At 41.2% G+C, this 27,151-nt stretch overlaps 2 protein-coding genes and 1 long non-coding RNA gene across 4 annotated transcripts in view; 2 read left to right on the forward strand and 1 right to left on the reverse strand.

Moving 5' to 3' along the window:
* LOC127352651 (uncharacterized) overlaps window positions 1-27,151 on the forward strand; it is a 221,359-nt gene that overhangs the window by 148,364 nt on the left and 45,844 nt on the right. Inside the window, exon 3 of one of the 2 annotated variants that reach the window (XR_007881150.1) lies at window positions 23,238-24,410. The exons of the other annotated variant lie outside the window; for it this stretch is intronic. The gene's annotated coding sequence lies outside the window, so the exon portion shown is untranslated. Of the gene's footprint in view, window positions 1-23,237; window positions 24,411-27,151 lie in introns of those variants that run through there. 2 annotated transcript variants of the gene reach the window in all.
* Window positions 1,320-27,151, forward strand: part of LOC127352648 (carbohydrate sulfotransferase 8-like) — a 65,290-nt gene continuing 39,458 nt past the window's right edge. The window contains exons 1-2 of the mRNA XM_051381209.1: window positions 1,320-1,566; window positions 26,710-26,884. Of these exons, the coding sequence (XP_051237169.1) occupies window positions 26,764-26,884 (121 nt within the window). The 5' untranslated portion in view covers window positions 1,320-1,566; window positions 26,710-26,763. The remainder of the gene's footprint in view (window positions 1,567-26,709; window positions 26,885-27,151) is intronic.
* The window catches only part of LOC127352658 (uncharacterized), a 47,661-nt gene continuing 28,606 nt past the window's right edge, over window positions 8,097-27,151 (reverse strand). Inside the window, exon 3 of the long non-coding RNA XR_007881151.1 lies at window positions 8,097-8,406. This is a non-coding gene — a long non-coding RNA (uncharacterized LOC127352658). The remainder of the gene's footprint in view (window positions 8,407-27,151) is intronic.

Here is a 27,151-nt window from a genome sequence, read left to right on the forward strand (position 1 = left end):
GAGATCAACCAGGTCCCTGTACTCAGCCTCCCTCCCACCCTCAACACACCCAACGACAGTCGTGTCATCAGAGAATTTCTGCAGATGACACGACTCAGTGCAGTACTTAAATTCTGCAGTGTAGATGGTGAAGAGGAAGGGAGACAGTACAGTTCCCTGGGGGGCCCCGATGTTACTAATCAGACGGTCAGACACACAGTTCTTTAATCTCACAAACTGTGGTCTGCCCGTCAGATAGTCATCGACCCATGTGATGAGGGGAGCACTTACATTGCATGTTCTCCAGTTTGGCCTTCAGCAGTCTGGGCTGGATGGTGTTGAAGGCGCTGGAAAAATCAAAGAACATGACGTGGACTGAGGTGTTGGGTCTGTCCAGGGAGGAGTAAGCCTTCTGCAGCAGGTAGATCAGGGCATCATCAACCCCAACATGGGGCTGATATGCGAACTGCAGGGGGTCTTTGCGATGCGCACATTAGTGGTCTGAGGTGTGCCAGGACCAGTCTCTCCATGACCTTCATGATGTGAGAGGTCAGTGCTACCGTCCTGTAGTCCTCCAGTGCCACAGGACGTCCTTTTTTGGGCACTGGGACCAGGCAGGATGTTTTCCAGAGCACTGGCACTCTCTGAAGGTGCAGACTGAGGTTGAAGAGGTGCTGGAAAACTCCACAGAGCTGGCTTGAACATGCCTTCAGCACTCGAGGGCTGATGCGGTCCGGTCCAGCAGCTTTCCTCTGTTTGAGCCTCTCCAGCTCTCTCCTCACCTGATGATGTGAAGTCCAGATTGGGGGGTGGCAGGGTCTGCGATAGGTGTCAGCAGTAGGTTTGGGGGTGGGGATGACAAAGGTGATGCAGAGAGGTGTCTGCTGCAGGAGGTGGCAGGGGGCTGTGGGAGATGAAGATGAAGAAGATTATAACATAATAACTTAATATTATTTATATATGTTTATTTTTATTTAATAAGAATTATAACTTCCAATAAAAGTGCAGTTTAAGACTTATTAAGTACAATCATGATGAAAATGATCAAGTACTAACAATTAATAAAAGGTATAAATATCATAAAAGGAAGAAAAATAAGCAAATACAATAGAATATATATATATATCATATATATTCCATCTTCTGTCTGTGATCCAATTAAAGGAAACTGATTAATATCGATATAGAGAGTAAACAGAGTCTTCTCTTTCAGATCGTTTTAAAATATAGAACAGAATTCCGGGTTTTTATTGTGAAGGTGACACATCCGGTATCGTCCTGCTTCTTTACCAGGAACTTGACGCCATCTTATCCGCTCGCCTCGCCCGTTCAGCGGGAAACACTTCTGCTCTCCGACCGCAAGTTTGGGCGTTTTCCCTCCCGGTTGCTCCCGTTCATCACTCCCGGGACATTTCACCAAAGAGACAGCAGTTTAACGGCGCGCGGTCGGCCCTCCTGTCTCCGGTTGGCAGCCGGTATTGTTCCTTTCTTCCCCGGCAGCGGAGCTCAACGGAACCCGGGAGCAGAGCACTTTCCAGCGGACCGGTGAACTCCACCGACTGAGTCCATGCGGGTCCCCCAGCACAGGTGAGTGAACCCGGGCAATCATCAGGTCTACAGTCGGTGTCTTCACGGTTCCTATGAACGGTTAAACAGTGTGTTTGATATTGTTTTATAAGCACAGAATATACTTTATTTTATTTTATTGAATTTGAAGACAAAAAGATGATAAAACTGGTTTAATTTTGTTGAGTTTTTCTGAATATTTGTGTATTATTTTAAAGTTATTTTATATATTTTCTTGCTGTGAGAGTTACTGCACCAGTATTCTGTTATAGGTTCAATACATTAGATTAAGTTAATTACTAAGTTATATTTAAAGGATGGAGACTTTATTCTGTCTCACTGTGGCCAAAATAATTATTAGTAATCTGTGATTTAATGTCAATAAACTGAAATAATAATAATAATAATAATAATATCATGATGGAGATTTATAAACAGTCTGAATTCAATTTAAACAACTTTTAAAATGCTTGTTTTCTGAACTGAGTTTGGTTGATCAGTGCTATAATAACTCAGTTTCATAGTAAAGTAAAGACCTGTGTGAGTCTGAATTCAGACTTTTTATAACCTCCATGATGATGTTTGTATTTCAGCATCCTGTTGATCACTTTATTTACATTAAATCACAGAAACTTCCGGTTGTTTCGGGCTCAAACTGCCGCAGTGACACTGAATAAAGGCAGAATATTATATAATATATATTATATATTCTATAGGCAGAAATCTGAGTTTGGTGAACAGACTTTAATGTCTCTGTACAAGGAAGGAAAAAGGTTTGTTTGGATTCAGAAGTTCAGTCTGTTCACACGTGCTGGATGTGACGGCTCCACCCATCTCTATCTGTCTCCACCCGTCTTTATCTGTCTCCATCTGTCTCATCCCATCTCCACCCATCTCCACCTGTCTCATCCTGTCTCCACCTGTCTCATCCTGTCTCCACCTGTCTCATCCTGTCTCCACCTGTCTCATCCTGTCTCCACCTGTCTCCACCCGTCTCCCCCTGTCTGCTGTTAAAATAATGATTCACCTGAAAGCTCAGCTGCTGGATGTTGCTGTTGTTTTTTGTTGTGTGGCTGAAGAGGAAGAGGAGGAGGGGGGAGGAGGAGGGGAGAGGAGGATCCATCAGCTGGTTGCTCTCCTCTGTCAGGGAGGAGGTGAAGGAGCTGCTCTGTGATCGTACTGAATTATTTCTCCTCACAGCTAAAAATAGACCGAACACACACACACACACACACTCTCTCACTCACACACACTCTCTCTCACACACACACACACACACACACACACACACACACACACTCTCTCTCTCACACACACACTAACACTGACATTAAGAGTTACATTAAAATAAAGTTATTAAAGACAAAATGTTTGCCAACCTCCTCACGCTGCAGTTTATTTGATCAGTTCTTAACGAGGCTCAAACAAACACATTTCAGTCAGGACCACTGTTGTCAAAAGAACTTTTATTCTAAAGCAGAATATTACATTTGGGGTTATGGCTCTGTTCTGGGACCTCCTTGCCCTTCCACGTACATACATGGAAAAGTTTAAGACAAGGAGAGCGGCAGCAGAGACCCCCCAGGGTACAGAACAGAGGAAGCATCAATGGCAATCAGAAAATGACACTGATTAATTAGATACAACATAAAACGGAGGAGCTGGGGTGGAGGTGGGTTGCAAAACGGCTTGTAGAGGAGCCTGACTTTGTGGCCTGCCTGAACTAACGCTATGCTTAATTTTGTGGTGTTGGAGGTTTGTTTAAGGACCAAAGATTGAACCAGTCTTTAGACATTTACATTCATTAATTACAGAGGAACAATGATGTAAGGAACCCACCTCCTATAAACAGCCTCCAGCGAGCTCCAGGATAACCTTGCTTGATCTCTCCAGGGTTCGCTCTTCCACTCGCTGATCTGAACCAATTTATTCCGAACGGTCCAAAATTAGCTGCTAGAACCAGAACGATGACCTCACACTCTCTGGGCCAATGGGGACGGGGGAGAGACAGGAAGTTAACAGGTTCCAACAGAGTCTGGAGCAGCGGTCTAAGAGCAGCTTCCTGGTCTGTCTGGTTCAGGTTGATAACAGCCTCGTATTCCTGAGTCCTCCTCGTCTTCCTCTTTGTTACGGTCCAGTTGGTCCAGTTGGTTCCTGATAGCAGAGACATCCATGGTTGATCCAGCATCTCGGGCTGCCTTTATGTTCACTTCCATCCTAATTACTTTAAAACAGAACATAAGACACTTGGCAGTGAGTATGTGATACTGATATTGATAATTGATTATTGATGAGTTATTAACAGTCTGTGTGGACTCTGAACTTTAGTGTCATACTTTATTTTAAACAGTTTTCCTTCTATCAAGATGTCCATTTGTTTCAGTTTGTAAAAGTTGTTATTCTTCATTTATTTTCATTATTTATTAGTGGTAACTGTGTCTGAGCTCCACTAACAGTAGTTGTTGTTTGTTCCACTAACAGTAGTTGTTGTTTGTTCCACTAACAGTAGTTGTTCCACTAACAGCAGTTGTTGTTTGTTCCACTAACAGTAGTTGTTGTTTGTTCCACTAACAGTAGTTGTTGTTTGTTCCACTAACAGTAGTTGTTGTTTGTTCCACTAACAGCAGTTGTTCCACTAACAGCAGTTGTTGTTTGTTCCACTAACAGTAGTTGTTGTTTGTTCCACTAACAGTAGTTGTTCCACTAACAGCAGTTGTTGTTTGTTCCACTAACAGTAGTTGTTGTTTGTTCCACTAACAGTAGTTGTTGTTTGTTCCACTAACAGCAGTTGTTGTTTGTTCCACTAACAGTTGTTGTTCCACTAACAGCAGTTGTTCCACTAACAGCAGTTGTTGTTTATTCCACTAACAGTAGTTGTTGTTTGTTCCACTGACAGTAGTTGTTGTTTGTTCCACTAACAGTAGTGGTTGTTTGTTCCACTGACAGTAGTTGTTGTTTGTTCCACTGACAGTAGTTGTTGTTTGTTCCACTAACAGTAGTTGTTGTTTGTTCCACTAACAGCAGTTGCTGTTTGTTCCACTAACAGTAGTTGTTGTTTGTTCCACTAACAGTAGTTGTTGTTTGGTCCTACCAGCAGTAGTTGTTGATTGTTCCACTAACAGCAGTTGTTGTTTGTTCCACTAACAGCAGTTGTTGTTTGTTCCACTAACAGCAGTTGTTGTTTGTTCCACTAACAGTAGTCGTTTGTTCCACTAACAGTAGTAGTCGTTTGTTCCACTAACAGCAGTTGTTGTTTGTTCCACTAACAGTAGTTGTTGTTTGTTCCACTAACAGCAGTTGTTCCACTAACAGTAGTTGTTGTTTGTTCCACTAACAGTAGTCGTTTGTTCCACTAACAGCAGTTGTTGTTTGTTCCACTAACAGTAGTTGTTGTTTGTTCCACTTACAGTAGTTGTTGTTTGTTCCACTAACAGCAGTTGTTGTTTGTTCCACTAACAGTAGTTGTTGTTTGTTCCACTAACAGCAGTTGTTGTTTGTTCCACTAACAGTAGTTGTTGTTTGTTCCACTAACAGTAGTTGTTGTTTGTTCCACTAACAGCAGTTGTTCCACTAACAGTAGTTGTTGTTTGTTCCACTAACAGTAGTCGTTTGTTCCAATAACAGTAGTTGTTGTTTGTTCCACTAACAGCAGTTGTTCCACTAACAGTAGTTGTTGTTTGTTCCACTAACAGTAGTCGTTTGTTCCACTAACAGTAGTTGTTGTTTGTTCCACTAACAGCAGTTGTTCCACTAACAGTAGTTGTTGTTTGTTCCACTAACAGTAGTCGTTTGTTCCACTAACAGTAGTTGTTGTTTGTTCCACTAACAGCAGTTGTTGTTTGTTCCACTAACAGCAGTTGTTGTTTGTTTTCCACCAACAGTAGTCGTTTGTTCCACTAACAGCAGTTGTTGTTTGTTCCACTAACAGTAGTTGTTTGTTCCACTAACAGTAGTTGTTGTTTGTTCCACTAACAGTAGTAGTTGTTTGTTCCACTAACAGTAGTAGTTGTTTGTTCCACTAACAGTAGTAGTTGTTTGTTCCACTAACAGTAGTAGTTGTTTGTTCCACTAACAGTAGTTGTTGTTTCTTCCACTAACAGTAGTTGTTGTTTGTTCCACTAACAGTTGTTGTTGTTTCTGCCACTGACAGACTCAGGTTGTTATTGTCAGTGTCTGACAGCATTATGGAAAGGATCCCTACAGAGATAGACCTTTAGTTTAACCACAAACAGCCGTAATATCACTATCACTCTCCACCAGACTCCAGAGACAAAAACACTCATTTTACCTTCAGATCATCGTAACTTCATTAAAGTGGACAGAAACAGAATAAAACTCACCAGAACCGTCTGTGTTAGTGTTTCCACTGTATTATAATAATATAATATTCTCACAGCCACAATGAATAATTCCTTATCGATAGATTATTGTCTTAATTAATGAATGGAACATGTTTTCCCTGATAAAGGTTCTGCAGTCTGTGTGGTCTGTTTCTGTCTCAGTGAACGGTTCATTACTGACCTGCTGATTTCAATCAGAACCTACTTACATCCTAAATTGATGAGCTGCTTCCCCTCACTTCAACGGATCCTAAAGTCGCATCAACACAGTTTGAATGTTGTATTTTATCTGTTTTAGCCGACTCGCTAACTCATTGGATTAATGTTAGTTGGCATTTGTTTCTGATTTCAAGCCCCTATAAGGAACTTTCATTGTGTGGGTCCTGGTGGGTCCTGGCGGATCCTGGTGGCAGACATTAATAATAAGTATAGGAATGTTTATGTAGGTCATACAAAGGCATCAGACTGTAGGAAGAGCTGCAGTAAGCAGAGCTTCCTTTGATATTTGGTGATTTACATACATTTCTCTGTAAGAGAATATGAAGCGTATCATTGAACGCAGCCGCATTGTGTGTGAACTGCTCTCCACTGAATCAGTATTAGGATTCAATTACCATAAGCACCTTTAATGCGAACATCCGCCCTCTCACAGAGGAAACTCTATCCCTCCACCCACGCTAATGAGAAAACCCGCACTTCACCATCCTCCAGCCACCATGTCAAACAGTCTACAGAGGGCAGGTATTTATGGGGCGGCACGCATTAATAATACATTAAAAAGACAGAAAAAGGACATTGTGGCTGTTTTCTGTCTGTCAGTGACCTTCTGTCTCTGACGCTCCTGTTACAGATGGATGCTCGTAATGCTTCCTCCATCTCAAAGAAACAAGACCCCGGGGACCAACCCTGCATCTTTCACGTTATGCTAATGGACACAGAGCAGCTTCCTCAGCTCTAAAACCAGGACTCAGAGACAACTGTCCCCCCAACACCTCGTCGCCATCGCTGTTCTCACAGCCACTCTTCCTCTTAGCCACATCCAGACTTTAGAGGGAACAGATTATTGGTCGGTGAACATTTGAACTGGACTCAGAAGGCTGCGTTCTTAAAATAATAACTTTTCTTAAAGAATATTTTAGTTGTCAGCCAATTCCAGAAAAATGAACAGTGAGGAAATAAAGAATAAACATCAGTTTTATACACAGATATATTCATATCGCTGCGTAATGAGACTGATCCAAGAGTTCACAAGAAATGATAAAAACAACATTACACAGGCAACAAAAACCCCAAATATTTGTGATTATCAGCCAATAATACTGATTGATTGATCGATGTATGGACAACGTCCACAACCAACGGTAATCACAATCTCACACAACAATTCTTATGTAGATCCTGAATAAAAAGGAGAATCCGTAGTAGAATGAATGTCCCACTGCAGACACACAATAATAAACAGTTATTGATCTCCAACACTGAAGCCTTTTCACCAATAAGGTGGACTTCAGAATATCGCTGTCCGTCCACAGGTTGCTCAGGTAACGTTACTGTACATGAGCGAGGAACGTGGAGAGAAAATTGAGGCCAACAGTAACAGAAGCTTCCAGTGAAACAGCTGCGAGTCATTTCTCTACCTGGACGCTGCCGTTGTGATGATTCAGCACTCGAGGGAACAAACCAGAGTCGAGGTGCTGCAGAGCGCCAGCTCCACATAACATATAACAGCAAATACTGAGACTGCACAGACACACAACTCTACTGTTCTCTAATTTCTTCTAAAGACCTCTACTGTCTTCTACTGACCTCCACTGTTGTCTAATGTCTTCTAGAGACCTCTACTGTCTTGTACTGTCTTCTACTGACCTTTACTGTCCTCCTAATGTCTTTTACTGACCTCTACTGTCTTTTACTGACCTCTACTGTCCTTTACTGTCTTCAACTGACCTCTATTCTATTCTATTCAATTCAATTTTATTTTATTTGTATAGCGCCAATTCATAACAGAAGTTATCTCAGGACACTTTTCAAATAGAGCAGGTCTAGACCGAACTCTTTAAAACATTATTTACAGAGACCCAACAGTACCACCATGAGCAAGCACTTGGCGACAAGGGCAAGGAAAAACTGCCTGTTAAAAGGCAGAAACCTAGGACAGATCCTTCGGCTCTAGGTGGGTGGTCGTCTGCCTCGATCCAGTTGGGGTGAGAGAGAGAGACAGAGAGAGACAGAGAGAGAGAGAGAGAGAGAGAGACAGACAGACAGACAGGTGCACAGCAACAACAGTATTGGTAATGGCAATCTAGCAGGACCATGGCAGGAGGCTCCACCAGGATCGACAAGAACCTGCGAGACGAGAAAGCACAAGAACTCCGGGGAAGAAGTGAAGTTAGTAACATGCATTAATGGAACATGAATGAGTGCAGAAAGAGAGAGGAAGAGAGGAGCTCAGTGCACCATGGGAAATCCCCCGATAGTCTAGGCCTTTAGCAGCATAACTAAGGGATGGTTCAGGACTCACCTGATCCAGCCCTAACTATAAGCTTTATCAAAAAGGAATGTCTTAAGCCTACTCTTGAATGTGGTGAGGGTGTCTGCCTCCCGAACCACAACTAGAAGCTGGTTCCACAGGAGAGGAGCTTGGTAACTGAAGGCTCTGGCTCCTGTTCTACTTTTAGAGACTATAGGAACCACAAGTAGCCCAGCATTCAGAGAACGTAGTGTTCTAGTGGGGTAATAGGGTACTATGAGCTCTTTAAGATATGAAGGGGCCTGACCATGAAGAGCTTTATAGATGAGGAGGAGGATTTTAAATTCTATTCTACATTTTACAGGGAGCCAGTGCAGAGAAGCTAGTACAGGAGAGATGTGATCTCTTTTTCTAGTTCCTGTCAGTACTCGTGCTGCAGCGTTCTGAATTAATTGGAGCGTTTTAATGGACTTATTGGGGCAACCTGATAATAAAGAGTTGCAGTAATCCAGCCTTGAAGTAACAAATGCATGGATTAGTTTTTCTGCATCTGTCTGTGATAGTATGTGTCTAATTTTTGTAATATTACGTAAAGAAGGCTGTCCTAGAGGTCTGCTTCATGTGGGAGTTAAAAGACAAATCCTGATCAAAGATAACTCCAAGATTCCTGACAGTGGTGCTAGAGGCCAAGTTAATGCCATCTAGAGTAACTATATCTTTAGACAGTGAGTCTCTAAGGTTTTTGGGGCCAAGAACAAGAATTTTTAAGTTCTTTAAAAATAGATGTTAAAGAGTTTAACATCAGAAAATTGCAGCTCATCCAGGATTTTATGTCCTTAAGACATGTTTGTAATTTAGATAATTGATTAATTTCATCGGGCTTGATCGATACATATAACTGCGTATCATCTGCATAACAGTGAAAGTTAATGGAGTGATTCCTAATAATGTTGCCTAAAGGGAGCATATATAGAGTAAATAGTATTGGTCCAAGTACAGAACCTTGTGGACCTCCATGACTAACTGTATTATTTATTGAAGATTCATCGTTAAAATGTACAAACTGCGAACGATCTGATAAATATGACTTAAACCAGCTTAGTGCGGTTCCTTTAATGCCAATTTGATGCTCAAGTCTCTGTAAAAGAATATCATGGTCAGTGGTGTCAAATGCAGCACTAAGATCTAATAATACAAGTACAGAGACAAGTCCATTGTCAGAAGCAATCAGAAGGTCAATATTAACTTTAACGAGAGCTGTCTCTGTGCTATGATGAACTCTAAATCCTGACTGAATAAAGTCACACAACTCTTTGGCGACTACTTTCTCTAGAATCTTAGAGAGGAAGGGGAGGTTAGAGATTGGTCTATAGTTGGCTGAAACCCCTGGGTCAAGAGTGGGCTTTTTAAGAAGGGGTTTAATTACAGCTACTTTAAAGGACTGTGGTACATATCCTGATAATGAAGAAAGATTAATCATATCCAGTTAAGAAGTGCCAATTAAGGGAACAACTTCTTTAAGCAGCGTAGTTGGGATCGGGTCTAACAGACAGGTTGATGGCTTCGATGAAGAAATGATTGAAGTTAACTGATGAAGATTGATAGCAGAAAAACAGTCTAAATATATATCTAAGTTTACATTAGCAAAAGTCCCTGAACTTGGAGAGCCACTGATAACTGTTGATGGCAGTTGGTGATTAATTTTCTCTCTAATAGTAATAATTTTATTGTGGAAGAAGCTCATAAAGTCGTTGCTACTTAAGTTTATGGGGATATGTGGCTCAATAGAGCTGTGACTCTCTGTCAGCCTGGCTACAGTGCTGAAGAGGAACCTAGGGTTATTCTTATTTTCTTCTATTAGTGCTGAGTAATAGGCTCCTCTGGCATTACGGAGGGCCTTTCTATAAGTTTTAAGATTATTATGCCAAATTGAGCGATATTCTGATAATTTGGAAGAGCGCCATTTCCTTTCAGATTTCCTAGCTATTTGTTTTAACTGGAGGGTTTTGTGGTTGTACCACGTTGCTAGTCTCCTATCTCCTCCTTAAATTTAGCTACAGCACTGTCAGATAGACATCTGCTGTAGGAAGTTTTGCCTAATGGCTTATAATCTAATAGTATGAATTCAAAAGTAATTAAATAATGGTCAGATAGGAAAGGATTATGTGGGAAGACTATTAAATGTTCAATATCAATGCCATATGATAGAACAAGGTCAAGAGTGTGATTAAAACAATGAGTTGGTTTATTTACACTCTGACAGAAGCCAATTGAGTCTATTAATGATATAAATGCGTTTCTAAGGCTGTCATTGTTAACATCCACATGAATATTAAAATCACCTACAATAATTACTTTATCCGATTTAAGGACTAAACTTGATAAAAACTCTGAGAATTCAGATATAAAATCAGAGTACGGTCCAGGAGCGCGGTACACTATAACAAATAGAACTGGCTGCAGTGTTTTCCAGTTTGGGTGAGAAAGACTAAGAACAAGGCTTTCAAATGAATTATAATTTAGTTTAGGTTTAGGGTCCATTAAAACGCTCAAATCATGTATGGCTGCTACTCCACCTCCTCGGCCAGTGCCTCGAGGAATGTGAGTATTAATATTACTGGGGTGGGGGGGTGGATTCATTTAGGCATACTCCTCGTGGGACAACCAGGTCTCAGTAAGACAAAGTAAATCAATATCATAATCTGATATTAATTAATTCACTAAAACAGCTTTAGAGGACAGAGACCTGATATTTAACAGTCCACATTTCATTCTCTTATTTTGTGCTACTGAGGAGTTGGTTTTCATTTTTATTAGATTTTTATGTTGAACTCCTCTTGTTTTTATTTCTCTAAATAATTTAGGTGGTCGGGGGACAGACACAGTCTCTATGGGGTTTTGGGTGGGTGACTGTTCTAAAGAAAGCGCAGAGAAGTGTGTAAGACAGCAGCTCTGCTTCCTGGTCCTAACTCTGGACTGTCAGGTTTTAGAGATAAACTTCGCCATATTTCTAGATAAGAGAGCCGCTCCATCCAAAGTGGGATGGATGCCGTCTCTCCTAATCAGACCAGGTTTTCCCCAAAAAGGCTTCCAGTTATCAATGAAGCCCACATCGTTTGCTGGACACCACCTCGACAGCCAGCGGTGGAATGACGACATGCGGCTATACATGTCATAACTGGTCACATTGGGGAGGGGTCCAGAGAAAGCTACGGAGTCCGACATTGTTTTAGCATAATTACACACCGACTCTACATTAATCTTAGTGACCTCCGATTGGTGTAAACGGGTGTCATTAACACCGACGTGGATAACAATCTTACTATATTTACGTTTATCTTTAGCCAGCAGTTTTAAATATGATTCAATGTCGCCCGCTCTGGCCCCAGGGATACATTTAACTATGGCCGCTGGCTTCGCTAACTTCACGTTTCTGACTATGGAGCTGCCAATAACCAGAGTTGGTTCCTCAGCGGGTGTGTCGCTGAGTGGGGAAAATGTATTAGAAACATGAATGGGTTGGTGGTGAGCTGTGGGCTTCGGTGTTTTAGTCTTCCTTCGCTCAGTCACCCAGCCTCCCTGTCTTCCCGGCTGCTCGGGAACTACCGGGGGAACTACCGGAGGAACTACCGGTGGACGGCTAGCAGAAGCTACCTTCGGTCGGACCGCTCCGGCTACTGGGGGCTGGCTAACTATAGCTTAATAAATAAAGATAAAGATATCTCTGTGGTGCGGTGCCGTTCCTCTAACTCACTAAGCCTCGCCTCCAGTGCAGTAAATAAACTACACTTAATACATGTACCATTATCATTAAAGGAGGCAGAGGAATAACTGAACATCTGACACACTGAGCAGGACAGAGGAGAGGGAGAGGGAGAAGCCATAGCTAACTGCTAATGCTAATGTGTATGAAAAACTTTGAAAATAGCGAAAAGTCGCTAAAAGAAGGAGTAACTCCGAGTGTTTAGGTAGAACTAGTTAAATGTTTAGCGGGAAAATAACCGCTGTAACGAGTAAAACTAATTCAGATTTAGCGTTCACTGACAGAGCTACAGCACCAAACAGTGTACACAGAGCAGGAAGTGAACCGGAAATTAGTCAGTACGCTTACCGTAGCACGTCCACAGACAGCCTAAACTTAGAGTGGAGTGAGAGGCATCTACTGTCCTCTAATGTCTTCTACTATCTTCTACTGACCTATACTGCCTTATATTGTCCTATACTGTCTTCTACTGACTTCCAATGTTCTCTAATGTGTTCTAGAGACGTCTACTGTCTTCTACTGTCCTCCACTGTCTTCTACTATCTTCTACTGACCGCTACTGTCCTCTACGGTCGTCTACTGTCCTCTACTGACCTCCACTGACCTCTACTGACCTCTACTGTCTTTTACTGTCTTCTACTGACCTCCACTGTTGTCTAATTTCTTCTAGAGACCTCTACTGTCTTGTGCTGTCTTCTACTGACCTTTACTATCCTCCTAATGTTTTCTACTGTCCTCTACTGACTTGCACTGTCCTTTATTCTATAAAGTCATTGATTGATCATTGTTTCCTGTTTGAGCTCCTATTTTAGAATATTTGGTATCTTTGCTGATCACTGATCTATAAACATGTGTCAGCATCAGTTATTCTTCCATCACGTCTCAGATGTGATTGACAGTCTATCACCACACAGTATTGATCTTTGAATTGATCAGACACTTTAACACATAATTAGAGTGAATTTCAGACCTGCCCGTCTGTGATCTCGTGTCTGAATCAATGATTTTATATCTCAGGAATCCACTTAGATTCAACAGTGAACTGATTAGTGTTTGGTAGTCAAAGGTCAAAGGTCACTGTGACCTCACAACAGGTTCAATAAGTCTGTTTAAGCATATGATTATTACAGTTTTTCTTGATTGCTTTGATGCAGCAGTCAACTCAAACTCCACATTTTCAAAACAGTTAACACACAGGCTGAAACAGTGGCACTCATGGTCAAAATGACACATTTTGTTTGCAGAAGGCTCTAACCGTGCCAAAACATTTAAAACATGCAACAAAAGCAAATTTTGCCTTCAAACAACACAACTTGCAAACAAGTGTATGAGCTCTTCCAGTCAGCCATTACACAGTGGAAAACAAAATACAAAATACAGCACTCAGTGTGAATCAGTGCACCATTGCTTGTCATTGTAGCCTATTACTGTAACGTAGCTTTCGTGCCAGTGCCATTTGTTGTCAAATTTGCGTTCTTGCAAAAAATTGGATCCAGAATCAGAAATGCTTTGATGCAAATTTTATTGATTCCATTGATTATTTTTTGAAAACTGAAATGACAATAAAATCTATTAGAGTATAAGAAATTAAGAAAATAAAAATAAAATCTATTAAAGTAAATATAAAAATCTATTACTGTAGAGTATAAGAAATAGCCACTATTGATACTCAGTCTCTTCTGTCTTGACGATGGGGCCACATGGCCTCATCCACATCATATTCAATTTCCTCTTGCAATGCTCCGAGGGAAAAATCTTCTTGCATGCCTTATCCAACCTTGACATTCCTCTGCACCTATTTCTTGGGCAGCAGCAGTCATTGCATTCAGCAAGGGCATCTGCTCATAGGGACGGTGATCATAAACCTTCCACCTCCAAACACTGAAGAACTCATCTATGGGATTCAAAAATGGGGAATATGCTGGAAGGAACTGCATCTACCCTAACCCTCATGGCCATATGGTTCCTTCTTAAGATGCGGTCAATGGTGGTAATTCTCACGTTGTTGATGTTCCTAAACATGCCCTGATCTGTGATTCACGCAGCCTTATGGCATTGTTTGCCACAACCATGTTCACAACGGCTGCCTCCTGCTCAGCACTGAACATTCTCCCTCTACCACCAGAGAATGGTAGCCTTTGGATTCTATAAAGAATACATGTAATGGGAATGAGGAAACAATTACATAAAGTATATCACTGAAGATATTTCTGTATATACTGTACAGCAACATTACCTGTTTTCCTGTCGAAAAATTCTGACAATTGATGCGACAGTGTTTCTGTTTAGAACAGGTTGGACTCTTTGTCCAGCCTCTCTAAGTGAAAGGCCATGATTGATAACGTGATCAATAACAGTTGCCCGAATTTCATCAGAAACCTGAGCCCTTCCAACTATACCTCCACCTCGCACTCGGACCCCTCTACCTCTTACTCTCGCTCTCGCTCTCATCTGCCTTAGACCTCTTCCATCCATGTTGGCAAAGAACAACACAGACGCTGCACCTTTTAAGGCCTGCAGACTGATTGCTAATTGAAGATTTGTGTGAAGGAGTGTCAAACAGGTGCTTCAGTGATTTCATACTGATGTAGGTAGTTTCTAATAACTAGGAACAGATGGTTTCTGTTTGGTTACCATAGCTAAAACAATGGAGTTTGGAATGTTTGAATGACATCCATGTTAACTGTTCTGCAAAAGGGTGGGGAAAATGTGTCAATCCAATGAGGAAGGGTTAACACATTTGCAAGAGGTGTCTTGTGCTCTGCTGAGACAGTAATGATGAAAACCAAGTGGATCCCAGTTTCTTTAAGCATGTCAAAGCAATCAAGAAAAACTCTGAAGTCAAATATATATAAATATTATTTTCATACATAATCAATGCTAACGGTATAGCATACATTGCATACATTGAGCCAGTATATGTTATAAGCTTTTCTCCTGATTAATTTGGTTGGTTGAGAGCATCCCCCACAATCTGACATTTTATAGACAAAACAATTAATTGATTAATTGAGGAAATCATCTGCAGATTAATTGATAATGACAGATTTTATTTATGGATTATCAGTAGAGTTGTTGAAATTAATCAAATAATCGATGCATCACGATGCAGACATGGACGATGCTGCATCGATGCAGTGGCCGACCATAATCGATTATAACGCAATGATGTTGCTCGTTAATTTTCTGGCCGCGGCATAAACATTCAAATGAAAAATAACATTCTCAGTAGCCTAACCCGTTTCATCTAGACCAGTACTTCTCAAATAGTGGGGCGCGACAGGTAGGGGGGACTGACTGGGGGAGGAGAGATGGAGAAGTTTCTGACAGGAGTAAAGAGAAAAACGGAGGAGACGGCAGAGGCAAGAACAGCAAGTGACGGTAACCGGCAGAAACCTAATAAGAGCAGGAAATACGACGTAGCCTACATAGCCCTGGGTTTACCGTGAATACGGTCGGAAATGAGGAAAGACCTGTGTGTGTTTTATATTTAAAAACTCTGGCAGCGGACAGCATGAAACCAAACAAATGAAGACGGCACCTGGAGACCGACCTTACACCTCAGTTATGTCAATAAGCCACCGGACTTTTTTCATCGGATACTCGATGAGTATCGCCAACAGACAATGACACAATCGGGAGATGTGTGTGTGTGTGTGTGTGTGTGTGTGTCTCTACTGTCTGCTGTGTTTAGACTGTTAAATAAAAAAGATTGTTTATATCTTACTACTTGTATTTTTGGATGAAAACAACCATATGAAGTAATATAGAAAACTGTATTATATTGAACTATACAGTATTTTAATGCATTCCGTCGAGTCAAATATCCTATATGGCTTTAATAGAAAAATGTATTTGAAGCATCGTGATGCATCGAAGAATCGAATCAAATCGAATCACTGACATGATAATCGTAATCGAATCAGGAGATCAGTGACAATTCACACCTCTAATTATCAGACACATGGTCCATTATTTATATACATAAGAAATAACAGAGGACCTAAAATGGACCCTTGGGGAACTTTTACTATAGTGAGGTTGTGGTTTAACCATCAGAGACTTTTACAGCAGTAAGTTTAATGTAGTTTAACAGCAGATGTTATGATTTGTTATCAGAATATTGCTGATTGATTAACGCACTGTGAGCTGTATTGTGTTGAGTTATGTGTGTGAAGTATTTCTGGAAGAATAACAACAGTGATGGGACGTGTGTGATCCTGTTGGAGGATCAGCTCTGTCAGAGCAGTCTGCTGTTGACCTTTGACCTCTGGGAGTCTGTGCCGGGCGGAGGTCTGTTTGATCAGTTAGAGCTCGTACTGCTGAGCGTCCCACGGCGGTGGATTAACATGACAGATGGAGAACTTGCTCAGAGATCAATATCTGTCTGTTGTGTCGTCTGATAACCTGCAGACAAACAGTGACGGGATGGCAGCAGCATGCCATCCATCACGCCGTCCGCCTCGCCGAGCCTCATCAACGCTCTGAAATAGGAAACGATTGGTGATATTGAACCGCTTCAGACGTGTTGACCTGTATCAATATTGTGACTGCAGCGTTCCCGCTCACACACTGAGTCAGCTGAATATTCAGACTGAACCCATCCGAGCCAAAAGTCTAACAACAGAAACATTTCAGCTCTGAATGTGGAGACCCAGAAATGTCGGAAAGGATCTCAGCTCATCTACAGCAGGACTACAGGCTGGAGGTGTGAGGAGGAGGAGGAGGAGTACTCTGTTACAGAGGAAGAAGGCTGAGGAGGCTGTTTAAACAGGGTCACAGTAAAATACACAGCCAGACACTCATTCATCACAATACACTGTAATAACCCACCTTTCTAAATACACACTGCTAACACACACTCATACTGAAACCATATTTAACAATGAATGACAGAAAAATGACAAATCTATTTCTCTGTATTTTTATATTAAAATCAAATCATTGTGTCTTCCTCTTAGTGTTTACGTCAGCATGAACTAACTGAATTCAACCAATAATACACAACTTTATTATCGCTGTACGGACACACAACTTTATTATCACTGTACAAACACAACTTTATTATCACTGTACAGACACACAACTTTATTATCACTGTACAAACACAACTTTATTATCACTGTACAGACACACAACTTTATTATCACTGTTGTCACGACCTGGCTCTGAAGCCGTGACAAAAACGAGGAGACGCAGTTGAAAAACCGCTGCCTGTATGCTTCTGGAACCAGCTCATAAGCCCTCAACACAGCAGACATCACGGAATAATATTTTTGACTGTCAGAATCACTTAATGATGCATACGCCTCTTGCGCTTTACCCGTCAATACGCACTGCAACATAAGTGTGCGCGCTGAGTCTGGCCAATTACGCGCATGGAGGTCGACTTCCTACCTGTTTCACTGACCGCTGGAAGCTTACCTTCCCTTATAAGCGCAATTTTAGACTGCTCAATTTCCAACTTAAGCTGTTCAGTCTCCTGGCGCAGCCTTTCCACAGTCACCTCTTTCTCCAATTCCGCTTTTATTTTGAATCTGTCATTTTCAAGTTTTAACATTAGCAACTCTTTTTGTTGGTCAAACGTTAAACCTGTTTCTTTTACGATCGGAGACATTACACCAGGAGAAACAGTTGCCAGGTCCTCAGTTAAAACTTTCTTATCAAATAAATTCAATTTCAACATGGTCTTTACTTTCTCTTTTTGTCGTTTATCCCCAACATCTACCTCATAATGTTCTGCAATTTTGAGTAGTTGGTCTTTTGTACAGTGGTCTAACAACTCCTCAGAGGGAGAAGCAAAAAATTCTTCGACACTCATACTTACGTGTGCCTGAAATCAATGCAACGAACAGCGCAGGCTTCACCGGTGCACAAATCAAAAAAGCAACTAGTGCACCCCTCTAAGCTCAACCCTAGTCTTCATGCAGTTAATGGTGGTGGGTAATTATGCACTGAAGCCCAGTGGTGAGAGAAAGCAACCAGAAACTGGCGACTCACCCAAAACCATGGATGTGCCTCTGAGACAAATTGCTCTGACCACGGTCACCGCAACACTAATAAAATAACAAACAAGACGAAACCCAAAGGGGTAAGGCCACTGAACCTAACAGGGGAACACCAGTTAGTCAAAATCAGTTTCAGTACACCAGTAAACCACAGTTACCATGCATTAACTTACCATTTCCGACACACGAAAAAAAACTCTCAGTCCGCTGAAAAAATAATTACCTACACAAAAAAAATACTTGGAACACACTTCCAAACAACTGCATCTCACAAACAAAAACGCCGATTTCCCGCTTTTGAATACAATGAAATTACGCACGCGGGACTGCGCTATAGGGAATCCCCAGGGAAATCCTCACAAAGACTAGTGACGTCAACTATGACGACCACACCATTCACAAATTTGGACCGTGTCACAAGGCGCGAAGCTCAAACTAGTAGGCCTAAATATACGATGGAACAAACAATGGCACAACAATTTAACCATACCAAAACTACCTACCCTTCAGCGCAAAACGGACCAACAAACAGACTACCGAAACAAGCCCCCACTTTGTCACGACCTGGCTCTGAAGCCGTGACAAAAACGAGGAGACGCAGTTGAAAGGACAAATTATAAGTAATTTATTTAAACATAACAACCTAAATGCAACCCGAAAAAGAACTAAATAGAAGATGAGGTGTGTTTGTCAGTAACATTAGTGGTGAAAGTGTGTGTATGCATGAGTGTGATGTATAATGAAAAGTAAATGTTGGATGTTAAAACACAACTACTCGGAATACCAGCAATGATAATAAGATAGAAAGAGAGCCCCCGTCAGCCAGAGAGGCGGGGCTTTTATAGCTGGGAAACACCGGGACCAGGTGCTTCCGGCTATGCCGATTGGTCCAACCCACAAGTACCTGCTGCCTTAAAAGGAAGAGGAAACATTAGAGCCACGCAGGGGACCGTCGCACTGTACAAACACAACTTTATTATCACTGTATAGAAACCCTCCGGCTGCTCTGCCTCAACTTTACTAACTGCTGCTGCCATCAGCTAGTTTGTTAGCTTGAGCAGCTAACGTTAGCTGACTCAGCCCCAGAGTGTCAGGAGCCAAAACCACCTGAGTCCTTTATTCCCTGCAGTCAAACTGACTTCCCAGGAGAGAAAATGAGTGGAAGATGATGAAAAAGTCTGTTTATTTGTTGGGAAAACAATAAAAAAGATGATTAAACAATAATAATAGAAAGCAGTGAGGCTATATTGAGCCAACATTTCCAACCTTTAGGTCACCTTGGACCCTCACGAACAGTTTCCACTATACGTTATCCGATAAGATTACAGCCTCATCAGGGAATGAAAAGGGATTAATCTGCTTAGTTCACGTCCAAGAGGCTACAGCCCTTTATTTATTGTGCTGGAGGAGGTAGTTTATCAACTCGTGGGATTTACAGATTATATTCCTGATTATATTTATGGTACTTTCATATTTCTGTCCTTTGCAATCATCCAGCAGGACTTACACAATATTTCAGCTGAGGTGTTTCACAGAATATTAAAACCCAGGAGAAATATTTTCAACACAAGGTCCATTTAGTAGCTGATCTGGAGCTTTCAGTCTGCTCCGTACTCATGACATTGTAGACGTTCACATTTGCTCTATTTCATATACAGTTAGAATAAAGACACAAAACAAATCTGTAAAAATATTTTTTGTAGCTAAAAAATTTACCAGCTGGACTCTGTTGTCCCCCATCGGTCTGTAGAGCTCTGAACCTCCAGCTGGGCTTTATGGTTGTCTCCATGTTGGTGTTTAGCAGCTAGCGGAGGTCACGTAAAGCTGGTTGAGCTGCTCTCATTGGCTGCTCGTCTGCTCACACAGGATCTGGTATTCCAGATAAACAGTAAAATGTGTTTGTGAACAGATTTGAGGAGAGAAATAGTCAACAACAGAATCTGGATCCATATCTGATCAGCACTGTTTGACAGTTTGATCTGAGTTTGGTTAAGCTGGACAGACTCACTGATAATGAGCTGTCAATCACAAGGTAGCCCCGCCCTAAAGCATACCCTGCTTTATGGTCTGTTTTACTCTAAATGGGACCATCAGTTACTAAATGAACATCATGCTGTATGGAAGAAGACTGAAACTAGAGACTGAGACCAGAAACTCATCAGGAAACTGTTTACTGCGCTCATCAATAAACTTCTCCATAAGACTCAATAGATAGATTCATCTGCCGCTGACAATAGTCCCTGCACTATTTCCTCCTGTTTGTCTGATAAAAACTGAAATTACTGAAGCTTTTTTAAACTATATATTTGTGAAGAACCAATTGGCTTTGAAAGCCTCAGCAGTCAGTCAGACGGACTGAGTTTGAGTCTGAATATGAGATTAGTTGGTAATAATAATGCAGAATAACAGCAGACTGATCCTTTAATGTACTTAAACTGTTTCTGTGCTGCTGACCCAGAAACTGCACACTCTGCTACAGCTGATATATTATTATTATTTTATGAGAATAAAGAAGAAATTAGCAAAGAGATGTAAATTATTCTCATTCCATTAAGGATACTGTTTATAACAGGAGATTGTTTTAATGAATCCTCTCTGCTAGAAAGTGAGCTCAGAAAACTTTTGTGGGCAATTTGAACCAAACTAGATACAGCAAAATGCTATTAAGTGAATCAATTGTTCACTTTTCTGCTCAGGTCACCTTCATTTCGGGGACAATGAGGGACATTTTTGTCCCCGAGCACTTGTTAATGGCTGCTGTCCATGATTCTCCAGAGAGAGGGCGAACTGTCCTCAGCCTCCTCCTGAACTCTGAGCAATTTGTGCTAAAGTCTGCGCTGCTGAATGCAACTCATTTTCTGTCTTTATGTCTCAGTTCCAACACGTTTGGATCAGACTGAAGGATCTGTGTTTATTTCTCTTTCCATCCTGAAGAGGTTTCACTAGAAACAGCTTAAATGTCTTTTCTTTGGTGACTATAATGCAGTGCTTCTCAAATGTTTTCTACCACACCAACCTTTAGAAAAAACCCACGCTTTCTGTCAAACAATAATTAAAGTTGAGAGGCAGCTCGAATTGAATCCGAAGTTCCCCTCTCTCCCTCCTCACCCGTCCTCTTTCTCTCAGGCTGTGTTAAAATATTGTTATTTGATCTCTGATGACCTCTGAGAGCTGGAGCAGGTCTGGGGGGGGTTGTGGGTGTGAATGAGGCCTTTGTGTGGTCTGACATCAGATCTGTACTCAGCATGGAGCTGTTATCAAAGCCTAATCACTCTGTTTCCATTCATGTCATGGAAAACTGGTATCGATTCAGATATTTGGTGATTAGAAGAGTTCGTCTGTAGCTGCTGGACAAAGAGGATTAGTGACATTAATGAGCACTCTGCTCGTTAGCTGCTTCTTAATTCTTTTCTCATTCATCCCCTGATCCCTGCCAGTGTCTGAGGACTGAATGAAATAACAGAATCAGAGTTAAACTAGGACTAGAACCCGTCCAACTGCACACTGGGAGTACTCAGGCTGTAGACCAGGGATCTTAAACTGCCATAAGATTATTATTTTTAGGGCTTGAGGACCCTATTGACACTGATTGGATTATTTTTATTTAGATAGATAGATAGATAGATAGATAGATAGATAGATAGATAGACAGACTTTATTAATCCCCAAAGGGAAATTGGGTCGTCATAGTAGCCAGGTACATTAAAATACAATAGAATAAAATACAACAATAGAATAAAATACTTAGATAGAAAAGATAAAAAAAGATAAATAGTTAGGTAAGGTGCAAAGAGTTGTAGTTGCAAGATGGTGGTAATAGTACTGATGACATGATGGTAGCGTTATTGTTAACAGTATATAATAATAACAGTATATAATGATAATATTAATAATATTTATAATATAATAATATGTATATATAATATGATGACTGAACAGATATACATGTATACACATAGATATTATACATTAATATTGATATAATGTAAACGTGTCATATATTTAGCCTGTGCAAGGTGTGTATACATACATTTAATGAAATGAATCACATTTCTTGTGGCCACAACATGTTCAAAAGGTCATAAAACGCGGCACAATAAAAGGCGTGTTGGTGGCATGGTGTCAGGAAGGAACAGGAAGTTACTGTAACTTTAGTGCACCAATCTGCACCAAACGCCACGAGTCCTGACCTGAACACTTCAACATGGTGATATTCAGTCATAGTCATAGTGCCACCCACTCAATATTAAAGTAATATGATTACTTTTAGTTACTGTTGAATTACCTCAAAACCAAATATGTAAATAAAGAAAAGAGAAATAAAATGTCAATTAGAAGTATTGATCTGGGTGTTTAATAGTCTATAAGACAACAGAACAATGTGACCTTAGAAACCAACATTTTTACTAAATGTAGCTGTAATCTGATTACGTCTTTGTTTTGTATCCTGATTATGTAACTCAGTTACATGTAACTGGCCTGGTGGTTGGACACAGGTTCATATGGATCCTCATGTGGTCTTTCAGAACTTCTCTTCTGAACCTTTGTCCCTCAGTGTTCTTTGTTCGGGACTCTTCTGATGGATCCGTCCCACTTTATCATTGAGTACTTTACACTGTTCAATAGACCAGAAGAGGATCCCAGTTAAACCAATAAAGCCGTGAGAACAGAAGATGTACCGTTTCAGAGTCGCCTCAGAGCAGCAACAAAAGCTCCGCTAGCGTTTCTGTGTGAGAGCTCGTTTGAATGTTAATGAAAATTCAGAGAAACTCATCTGTGCAACAAAAGATCTGTGGAGACACACTGAGCTCAGACAGTCCCGAACAAAGTCTTTAGTTTGAGTTTCAGACTGCCAGAATCTGTCACACATTGACTGTTTACCATCCACTGTTTAGATCTTGGTGCTTTTTAACTCTAGATTTGAACCAGATGAAGGATTTTAGTCATCGGACGTCTGGATCTTAAGTTATGAGAGAAACAAGCTGAGCTAACGTTAGCATTAGCAGCTCACCCCAACTGGTCGAGACAGACGACCACCCACCTAGAGCTGGAGGATCTGTCCTAGGTTTCAGCCTTTTAACAGGCAGTGTTTCCTTGCCCTTGTCTCCAAGGTCTTGCTCATGGTGGTACTGTTGGGTCTCTGTAAATAATGTCATAAGGAGTTCGGTCTAGACCTGCTCTATTTGAAAAGTGTCCTGAGATAACTTCTGTTATGAATTGGCGCTATACAAATAAAAACGTTAGCAGCAGCGCGGCCATTGGATGTCCTTTGTCTGTCCAATGGCGTGGGAGAAACTGATTGTTAAGGTGGAACTGCTTCAATTGATTACTTCATTAAGAGGAAAATAATCAAACATAAAGACTTGTTCCAGCGTTGGTGAGGATTTGATGTTGTTGTTGTTGATTTGTAACACGTAAATAAAATGACATTTCATTGTTTAGTTGAGGGTGAAATAAAGTAAAAGTTTATGTGTTTGAAGAGACAAGCTTTAAGGATTGATAATGAAAATAATGTGTTTTTAAAGGTCAATGCTCGTTCAATGAAAGCTGCCAAACAACACTCAGTGATATTTACTGACTCTGGAACAGCACTCTGAGCAGATGAATTAATGAATCTTTGATTCCTGAATAAAGAACATTTGAGGAAAAAGGTTAAAAACAACAAACTTTCAGAACATGTGATTTAGTTTTATTATTCAAAAAGCTTTAAAAGAGAAGTTAAAGTCTGACATACTGTGAACTACAGTGTTTTCAGTCAGATAGTCTCCATTCACAGACTGAGCTGCTCCTCTTAGCTGCTCCTGTTAGCAGTGTATCATGCATGTACAGACAGCTATCACTGGATGTTTACTGAAGGAAACTATCTATCAGTCCCTCCAGGATTCCTGATTTCATGTTGTGTCTTCAGGTTTTTGCACTGAAATTGTGGGAGAAAGTGAAAATTGCGAAAATAGTTGCAGTTTTATTAGTTTTTTTTGCATAATTTATTAAAAATAGGAGGCAACTTGTTCCAGTGAGAATAAAATCAACAGTTCGAGGGTAAATGTGGTCTGCATCTTCACAACTAGAAACAAGAAAGTGAGTTTTGTGCAGGAAACAATGTTCGGTACTCAACTCACTGCACAACACAATGAGATTAAATATTCCTTTATCTCTCAGACAGAAATATAAATATATATATATATATATACATTCTATATATCTTTATCTAACTATTGAATCCTTTTCTGTTTCTAAGGTATAAACTGTAAAAGTGAAAATAAAACCCATATCTCACCATCTGTATCTGTCTCACCTCCTTCATGTTTCTGACACAATGATTCATCCTCCGTTTAAGGTCTTCACCACTGGCCGCCGTGTCTGCGCGCTGACACCATCCACATATAAACACTTCCTCCATTCAGAGTTAGTGATCGAGGTCTGAGTCTATACTGCAGTCAGCCACCAGGCTGGACCGAAGGGGTCTGGACCGAAGGGGTCTGTACTGGACTGGAGGGGTCTGGAGGTCATTTTTAGTTCCTTCCATAAATACTGTGGTGTCTTTATACTTAGCACAGCAGCTGCGAACAACGTCGGGGAGGGGGGGAGGGGGGGGCGGGCACAGAGTCCAACTCATCTCAGCTTACAGACACAAACATGTTGATCAGAAAACAACAATCTGTGTGATTGAGTTAAAGTACGTTCCAACTGTTATTGATTACGTCTGTGAAACTGATCAGATCAACGATTCATTGATGATAATTAAAATATTCATTTGTTGAATTTTTGTTGACTGACGTTAACGTTATCCGGCACCGGCGGATCAGTCCAGGTCTAATGTCACTGTGCAGTCAGTGTGCTCGAACCGACGCAGCTGTGTAACGTATTTCGGACTCTGTGCGAAGGAGTTAAATGGCGCTTCCTGTGTCCACTGTGGTGCTGGAGAACTCTAATTACACACCATGAAAATATGATGTAAATCAAATGATGACAAGGCCACTTCCTGTTGCCAGTAGGGGGCGCTGACGGAATATCGATAGTCGATGTGTTCAGGGCGCGACTCTTATTAGATGTGGAGTCTGGCGCCATGCCACAGACACGCCGTCTTCAGGACACACACACACAGATCAGTTCTCTATGAGGAGTTCGTTAAATGGCCAACTTCCTGTTGGGTTTGGGGGATGGGTCCAAGAGGCTTTTTTGTGCGTCTGATCGTGACCCACATGTGTAGTGATTTTCATACATATCTGTGTAGAGCAGCCGGGGCTGCTCTGTAGGGGGCGCTGTAGAGTCATACATGTGAGACCTGTGGACTACATAGTCTGTTTCATGTTGAAATAATAATGATCGTTGCACTGATAATAATATATAATAATAATAATATAAATTAATATATATTAATAATAAGCTGCATTTTATTTTTAAATCTCATCATCCTGAAATCATTTAAACGTTTGCTTCTCTAAAATTAGACATTTGTTCCCAAAATGGCCGCTCTAAGCAGCTTCCTGTTGTCTTTTTCTTCTCTCTAATGAGCGCGTTGAACAGCTGAGGTCACACGAGTGTGTGTGTGTGTGTGTGTGTGTGTGTGTGTGTGTGTGTGTGTGTGTGTGTGTGTGTGTGTGTGTGTGTGTGTGTGTGTGTGTGTGCGCGCGCGCTGAGGGAAGCTGTCCTCCAGAGGAACAGATGTTCCTGCTCGGCCTCATGGGAACAGGAAGTGTAGCGTCAGCAGGATGAAATTCTTTAAAAATAAACACACACACAGCACGTCAACAACAACAACAACACAATAAACACACAGCACGTCAACAACAACTTCTACTGACAGGAGGAACAGTCGTCCATTACTTTATGTTGTTGTTGTTGTTGTTTACTGAATGCTTTCACTGACGTTAATAAACCTGATCTGATCTAGTCTTGATATTATTTATGTTGTTGTTTGTTTTATATATTTGGTTTAATTTATTTTCTTCAGTTTGTGTTAGGGCTGGGCGATATAGCTTAAAAATAAAATCTCCGATTTTTTTCACACCAAACCAAAAACGATTTTAACTAAAAATAAATCGTGTTTAACTACAAATTCGAATTAATTGATAAAATCGATTTATCGCCCAGCCCTAGTTTGTGTGTTTTTGTTTAGTTGTGAACTTTGTGTCACCTGTTGGTCAGACACACACAGAAAGCTCTCTGATTGGCCAGGAGTCCATTTTATTTAGTGTTAATAGAGGCTGAGGCTCAGGAGGTAGAGCGGGTCGGCCACAGATCAGAAGGTTGGCGGTTCGATTCCCAGCTCCTCCTGCGGCAGGTCAAAGTGCCCTTGAGCAAGAAACTGAACCCAAAACTGCTCCTGATGCTGAGTGAATGTGTGAATGAGAGAAACTGTATGAGTCCATTCAATATTTACATTATTTATATATTAAATATTCTCTGATTTTCTGTTTTGAACAAAATGAAACCTGAAGACGTCCTGATGCATTGTGGGATAAAATAATCTGAATGAATCACTAATGAAATGAATGTCACAGGTACCTGCTGATGAATGTGATGTATGTTCTTGTACCAGGTCTAACCTTAACCCTCCTGCCCCCCTCCCCCCCCCCCCAGACTGTGCAGTGGGGGCTGATCTGGGCTCAGTCTGCTGTGTGAGTGTCTGCGGTCATGAAGCTGCCCTGCTCCCTCTACTGCTCCCTGTGGTTCCTCCTGCTGCTGGGAGCCGGATCCCTGCTGCTGCTGGTCCGCCTGCAGGACCTCAGCGAGACGGTCCAACACCAGACTCCAGGTCAGTGCTGTCCCTGCTGTCGGGGGGCGGGTCTCCACACCAGCCCTCAGTATTCTTTTATAAACCTGTAATGTTAAACAAAAGCTGCTGTTTGTCTCGTCTACATCAGTGAATGAAGGATTTATTTCCACCCAACCAGAGTCGGTGACACTAACAGAGACGGTTTGATTCTGTTTCTGTTCACTTTAAAGTTTGTTTACGAGGTAAAATCATTGGTTTTGTGGAGTCTGGTGGACCGATGCTGGTGCTCTACTGTAGGCAGTACAT

This window comes from Dicentrarchus labrax, unplaced genomic scaffold, assembly GCF_905237075.1.
Source record: "Dicentrarchus labrax unplaced genomic scaffold, dlabrax2021, whole genome shotgun sequence".
Taxonomy (NCBI): domain Eukaryota; kingdom Metazoa; phylum Chordata; class Actinopteri; family Moronidae; genus Dicentrarchus; species Dicentrarchus labrax.